The sequence below is a fragment of the Musa acuminata genome, chromosome BXJ3-8 (assembly GCF_036884655.1).
Source record: "Musa acuminata AAA Group cultivar baxijiao chromosome BXJ3-8, Cavendish_Baxijiao_AAA, whole genome shotgun sequence".
Classification (NCBI taxonomy): domain Eukaryota; kingdom Viridiplantae; phylum Streptophyta; class Magnoliopsida; order Zingiberales; family Musaceae; genus Musa; species Musa acuminata.
This window is the reverse complement of record NC_088356.1, coordinates 36,953,462-36,960,422: the sequence shown is the minus strand read 5'-3', so window position 1 is coordinate 36,960,422 and position 6,961 is coordinate 36,953,462. Positions and strand designations below refer to the sequence as shown.

The window sequence follows — 6,961 nt, the reverse complement described above, 5'->3', positions numbered from 1 at the left end:
TGTGATTGCATTAATGGTCACGCTTATGGATTTATGATATAGTCATGGTTTAATTAAGTTGCTTTTGGATTTTAAGAATCATCTAGTGACATGATGTATGATTATAGACTGCACAGGTTTTGTGAATTGTGGATTGTATAGGTGAATGACTTGAATGTTTTTTTTTCTTAGTGACCTCAAATGTGTGATTGGATCCTGGATTGTTTGTTGAATTAAATATTATCAATCTTGAATTAGGTTCACACCTCCTAAATGAGAATCAAATTCGGGGGGGCGTGACATAAGTAGTCCCTTCTCCCTTATGTGGAGAAATATCTTTGTTTGGGACGAACCCAAGGTGGGGAGAGGGGGCCTCGGTGTCGGTGGGTCAGATCTATCCAACCTGCGCCATGGTGCAGTGGATTGTTGCTGCCGGGGTGGCTCTGGCCTGGCCCTCTTATGCTCCTCACGCCTCCCGGCCATCCACATTTCTGCGACGATGAACTGGCTTGCTCGCTGAAGCATCTCTGGTACCGCGGTGGGGGGTCGCTCGACAAGAGACCAAAAGAACTGGGAAGGCCGCAGGCCTATCATGAATGCCTGCATTAACAGAGAGGGGTGAGCGTCCGTCAGCCCCCGAATTTACGTCGTAAAGAGGCTCACAAAATGGGAGAGGGGCTCGTCCTCCCTTTGGTTGAGTCCGAGGAGCAACGCCACAGACGGCTTGGGTCGAGCGTAGGCCAGGAAGTTGAGCTCGAAGTCTCTAGCGAGATGGTCCCGGTCTTCAGGCCGCTGTACCATGTTCGGGCTGGCCCCCTCAAAGTCGTTGGAAATGCCCTACACATCAAGGCGTCAAAAGTCCCATATAGCGCCATCTGGGCGCGGAAAGCAGCTACGTGGTCAGTTAGGTCAGTGGCGCCGTCATAGGCGTCCAGCGAAGGGAGCCGGAAGTGCGGTGGAATCGTTTGATCTTGTATTTCGGGCGTGAACGGAGACCCTTGGTGTCCGTCCGCCCCGAGCTCTCCCTTTGACCTATGAACCTCTTGCTGTACTTCGTCGAGCCTTTGACTAAAAAGGCACAGCTAGGCTCGCAGGGCGTTCGTTGAGGCCACAGATAGCGCCTCGGGTTCCGGGCGAGTCACCGTATTTTTCGCCCCTTGGTTCCCGAGTTGGGCTGATCCATTCCGAGGCGGCGTGGGGAGCTCGGGAAGTGGTGCACGGATCCAAGTGGGGGGCTCCCGTTGTTACAAAGGCTGGGTCATATGTGGGGGCGTCGGTTGGGAGACGAGCGGGATGATAGTTTGCACCACGCCTGTCAGAGCTCGGACTTGATGAGTAAGGTCGTGAAAGGCTTCGGGCGACACAGGCGACGGGCCGACGGGGGCACCGTCGGGTGGCGATAAGCCCGGGTCGTTGAACAACCGCCAGTAGCGCTCCGATGTTGTGGTGGGGCATTCGTCTCGGGGTTCATCACGCGGGGGACGTTCTTCCGAGGTGCTGATCGGACGCAACCCCACTGTTGTGGGTTCGTCAGAGTGGATCTGCTGATCGCTCGACATTCGGGCGGCCCTCCTTCTAGCGCCAATCTGTTAATGTAAACAACTTTATGTCGTGGCCTCGGGGCCGACGCGGCTTGGTTGGGGTCCGAATGACGGGGATCTGGTATGGTGTCCCTCGAGATTGCCTAGGTGGCCGATTACGGTGGTCTGATCGGGACGTCGCGTCGAGAGGAAAGCTTTTCCGCAGCGCCGGGAAGAAGCAACCCCATCCTTACACCTGCACATAAGTCAGGTCAGAAGCTCGGCCCGACCCATCCGACGATCAAGTTAGTGGATGGGGGGGGGGGGGGGGGGAGGGGGGGGTTTCAGATGAAGAAGTGTTTTTTTCTCCTTCTCCTCCTCGTTTAGAACTCGGGGGTATTTATAGGTAAGTTTAGTGTTACCTGATGTGCTTGCCCGCAGGAGCAGGATTGTACCTCTGATGGCGTCTAACATTGGAGTTGGCATTGCGTGGAGAACCGAACTGCCGTAGGGCATGGGCAAGCCTCGGTCGTCGTTCTCCTCTGCCTCGGCTAAGCATGTTGGGTCAGACAACGATGAAGTCGTTGTTTGAGAGCGGGTGACATCAGCGCACATCACGTCGGCACTATTGCCCTCTTTGGGGCAGAGTGTCGTCCAGGCGTGGCTGACGGAGTGGCGCGTCATGTCGCCATTATTGCCCTCATCACCTATGACTTGGTAAAATTGCCTAAAGAGAAGAAAGCTCTCAAGAATAAGTGAGTTTATAAATTAAAGACTAAAAATAATAGCTCACAACAAAGATACAAGGCACGACTAGTTGTGAAAGGATTCAGTCAGAAGAAAGGTATTGACTTTGAAGAAATATTTTCTCTAGTTATGAAAATATCCTCTATCCAAGTTGTTCTTGGTTTAGCTGCCCATTTAAATTTAGAAGTTGAGCAACTTGATATAAAAATAGCATTTTTTCATGGTGACTTAGAAGAAGAAATTTACATGGAGCAACCAGAAGGTTTCAAAGTCAAGGGAAAAGAAAATATGGTGTGTAAGCTTAGAAAAAGCTTATATGGACTCAAACAAACACCTAGACAGTGGTATAAGAAGTTTGATTCCTTTATGATAAACCAAGAGTATGATAGAACCACATCTGATCATTGTGTATTTATGAAGAAATTTTCATATGATGATTTTATTATTTTACTGCTATATATCGATGATATGCTGATTGTTGACCATGATGTTGGAAAAATTGAAAAGCTTAAAAGAGAGCTAAGTAAGTCTTTTGTCATGAAAGATTTGGGATCGGTAAAACAAATACTTGGCATGAAGATTCTTCGTGATAGGAAGAAAAGGAAGATTTGACTATCTCATGAGACTTACATTGAAAAGGTTCTTGAAAGATTCAATATAAGTAAAGCCAAAGCAGTTTATTCCCCACTTGCATGTCATTTCAAGCTTAATTCGAAATAATGTCCTACAAGCGAGAAAGAAAAAGAAGAAATGTCCAAAGTGCCTTACTCATCTGCAGTAGGTAGTTTGATGTATGCTATAGTTTGTAATAGGCCAGATATAGCTCATGTAGTTGGAATTGTTAGTTGTTCCCCACTTGCATGTCATTTCAAGCTTAATTCGAAATAATGTCCTACAAGCGAGAAAGAAAAAGAAGAAATGTCCAAAGTGCCTTACTCATCTGCAGTAGGTAGTTTGATATATGCTATAGTTTGTACTAGGCCAGATATAACTCATGTAGTTGGAGTTGTTAGTCGATTTCTCTCAAATCTTGGAAAGCAACATTGGGTAGTAGTGAAATGGATATTAAGATATCTAAGAGGTACTTTCAGGTTGTGTTTATGTTTTGGCAGTGATAAACCTATGTTAGAAGGTTACACAAATGCAAACATGACAGGTGATACTGATTCCAAGAAGTCCACTTCGAGATTCTTGGGTCCAGCCCATATATGAGCTTGGACAATTGGGCCTATTGAGCCCAAATCAATAATTAAAAGAGAAAGGGCAAAAGGTGAGGGCAGCAAATTAGAGAGTGCAGCGTGCGTGTGTGCAGGTGAGCGTGCAGCTAGCGACGGCGCATAGAGAGAAAAGAGGAGAGAGGAGAGAGAAAGATTAGGTTTTTGAGTTTTCTGCTTGACGATCGGTGGCCAAACATTATCAGTTTTGGCCCAAATTTTATGTGGAGAATCCTTGTAGCAAACTCTATAATCCTAACGGTGTTAATATACAGTTTACCCTCTCTATGATACTTTTCTGCTATACTCACTTTGTAAGACTTAGAATTCTCTTTTAAGGAGATCCATCCTATGATAATATGCTAGAGACAAGATCTATATTCTTGATGTTATTATGATCCTCTAATTATTCTAGAGAAGATTTACTGTAAACTTATTATCATTATTATTGATAGTGGAAGTTTGAGGTGAACTACAGTCTTGTGGTTTTTCCTACGTTGGGTTTTCCACGTTAAAAGATTTGGTCTCACTGTATGAATGATTTTTTACTTTATTGTTTATGTTGGTTGATATTTCTATTTAGATATCAAGTTGGTATTTTGATGAGGAATATATTTTGATACATAAATAGGAAAAAAAAATATTTTGATCGGGTTTTTTCCTAACAAATACAAAGAGGGAAAAAAAAAAAAAGCCATGACAAGTGTAGACACAAATATATTATTATCTTTGGTATTCTCGACACATTAATGTTGTCTTTCCATGAGATAATTATCACGCGGTTGAGAGTTTCAAAGTAATGCAACATCAGAAAAAAAGGGACGGCCACCGAGCGACATCCACTCTGCCGCCCAAGGACAAGATTTCTTTTCTTCTGCTGGTAATATAAGCCTTGCTTCTGGTAGCAACATCCTCACAGAAACCAAAGCAGTGAGAGAGAGAGAGAGAGATGCGTTGCATGACGACGAGAAAGCCTCATGTAGTGTGCATCCCTTACCCGGCGCAAGGCCACGTAACACCTATGATGATGCTCGCCAAGCTCCTCCACTCCCATGGCTTCCACATAACCTTCGTCAACACCCAGTACAACCACAGACGCCTCCTCCGTTCCAAAGCCCTCTCCTCCGACGACGTCCTCCCCGACTTCCGCTTCGAGTCCATCCCCGACGGCCTCCCTCCCTCCGACAAGGACGCGACTCAGGACATCCCCTCGCTGTGTGAATCCATCCAGAACAACGCTCTCCCCCCCTTCCTCGACCTACTCAGGCAGCTCAACGAAGGTTCTCCGCCGGTGTCGTGCGTCGTGTCAGACGGAATCATGAGCTTCACCCTCGACGCCGCCAAGGAGCTCAGCATCCCCGAGGTGATGTTTTGGACCCCCAGCGCCTGTGGCTTCATGGGCTATCTCCATTACAAACATCTCCTCGAAAGAGGTCTCACGCCTCTCAAAGGTGCCTAAACGACCTCCCTTCTTCCACTCCAAAGCAGCCCACATCGCTTACTTCATGTGTACTGCATCCACAGATGAGAGTGACATCACGAATGGATACCTCGACATGGCAGTGGAGTGGATTCCAGGATTGAAGAACATGAGACTGAAGGATCTGCCCACCTTCATTCGCACGACGGACCCCGACGACATCATGCTCAACTACCTCAACCGTGAGGCCCAAAGAGCCTCCATGGCCAAGGCGGTCATCATGAACACCTTCGACGAACTGGAGCAGCCGGTCCTGGAAGCCATGGCGGCGATGCTCCCGCCGATCTACACCATCGGTCCTCTCACTTTGCTTTCTCGCCGAGCTCCCGACAACCCGCTGACCTCGGTCCGCTCGAATTTGTGGAAGGAAGAAAGCGGGTGCTTGGAGTGGCTCCACGGCAGGGCACCGGCGTCGGTCGTGTACGTCAACTTCGGCAGCATTACGGTGATGACAAACACGCAGCTGATAGAGTTCGCATGGGGTCTGGCGAACTGCAAGTACGAGTTCTTGTGGGTGATACGGCCGGATCTGGTGAAGGGGGACGCGGCCGTGCTGCCGGAGGAGTTCCTGGAGGAGACGAAGGGGAGGGGGCTGTTGGCGAGCTGGTGCCCACAGGAGGCGGTGCTGTCGCACGCCTCCGTCGGCTGCTTCCTCACCCACAGCGGGTGGAACTCGACGATCGAGAGCATAAGCAACGGGGTGGCGATGTTGTCGTGGCCATTCTTCGCGGAGCAGCAGACCAACTGCCGGTACGCGTGCACCGAGTGGGGTGTGGGAATGGAGATCGACAACGACGTGAAGAGGGAAGAGGTGGAAGCGTCGATAAGGGAGTTGATGGGAGGGGAGAAGGGGAAGGAGATGAGGAAGAAGGCAGCGGAGTGGAAAGAGAGAGCGGTGAGGGCAACACAACCAGGTGGGTCCTCGTTCTTGAACTTGGACAGGTTGGTCAACGAGGTGCTGCTGCTTTGAATGCACGTTAGTTACTGCTTTGTTGGATGGGTGTATCAGATCATTCGATCTATCCTTAGCTTTCAGATATGTTATCAAATCTAATGTTCCTCTTCGATACCTTTGTTTTCTTCCGGATAAATAATGGACTTTCGGATATCAAATCTAATGTTCCTCTTCGACACCGTTAGCTTTAAGATAAATAATGGACTTTGATTATGACACACACAAAAGCTTATACTGTTGTCGTTACGAGGAAGTATAATGTCAGTACTCGCAAAGTAGTGAAGTTGGTAGCACAAACGAGGGACTTGGTAGCACTACAAGTAGACGTTGGAGCTTTCTGTTCCACCAAGAAAAATTATAATATATGGGGAACGTAACCCATACGCAGATTCTGCCCCCGGAAAGTCTAATGCTTGATGTTACGTCATCAAATAAAATGAAGGTACTAACCACCGACTTAGCTGAGGTAATCAATGACGCACACCGTGAGGATGGTGGAATTGATGGAGAACACAAACGAGGGAGGAACTAAACTGCTAACAATTATTGTTCTCTTTGTTTATTCCAACAAGAAGGAAGATAATATACACCACATTTGTACTCTTTATATATATTCCAAGCACATGGTCATGACGAATTCTTAACAGTGACCCGATTGCTTCCCAGGTCACATTATGTCGACTACGACATATACCAGCGTGGGGCTCTCATACTTTTCGTTTATCAAAATTTATAACATTCATCAATCTTCTCAGAAAAAGAGAGACGTACAATCTTTGATAGCTCATTCATTTTATTGGTTCTAAATCGAATAGAAATTAGATTTAGACAATTTGATTACGTCTTCTGATTTTTTAAAATCGAAATGGGTGGTTCTTAAATTGAACCGACGAGTTCGATTTGAATAAATGATTCAAAATTTGAAGAAATATTTTTATTTTCAAATTATAATTTTTTATCTTAAATTATTTTAATTAAAAAATAAAAAAAAATTAATGGTTAAAATAAATATCAGAACCATCCATTCTGGTTCGAGTTAAGAAATGATTTCTGTTCAGAAATGATT

The 6,961-nt window shown here is 46.5% G+C and overlaps 1 protein-coding gene across 1 annotated transcript; it reads left to right on the top strand.

Annotated features, from left to right (window-relative positions):
- Positions 1-4,199: 4,199 nt before the first annotated feature.
- Positions 4,200-6,058, top strand: LOC103974788 (7-deoxyloganetin glucosyltransferase-like). Its single transcript, XM_009389674.2, has 2 exons — positions 4,200-4,911; positions 4,985-6,058. Exons 1-2 carry the CDS (start codon positions 4,410-4,412, stop codon positions 5,908-5,910), a joined length of 1,428 nt encoding a protein of 475 aa, XP_009387949.2. The 5' UTR covers positions 4,200-4,409; the 3' UTR covers positions 5,911-6,058.
- Positions 6,059-6,961: the final 903 nt, after the last annotated feature.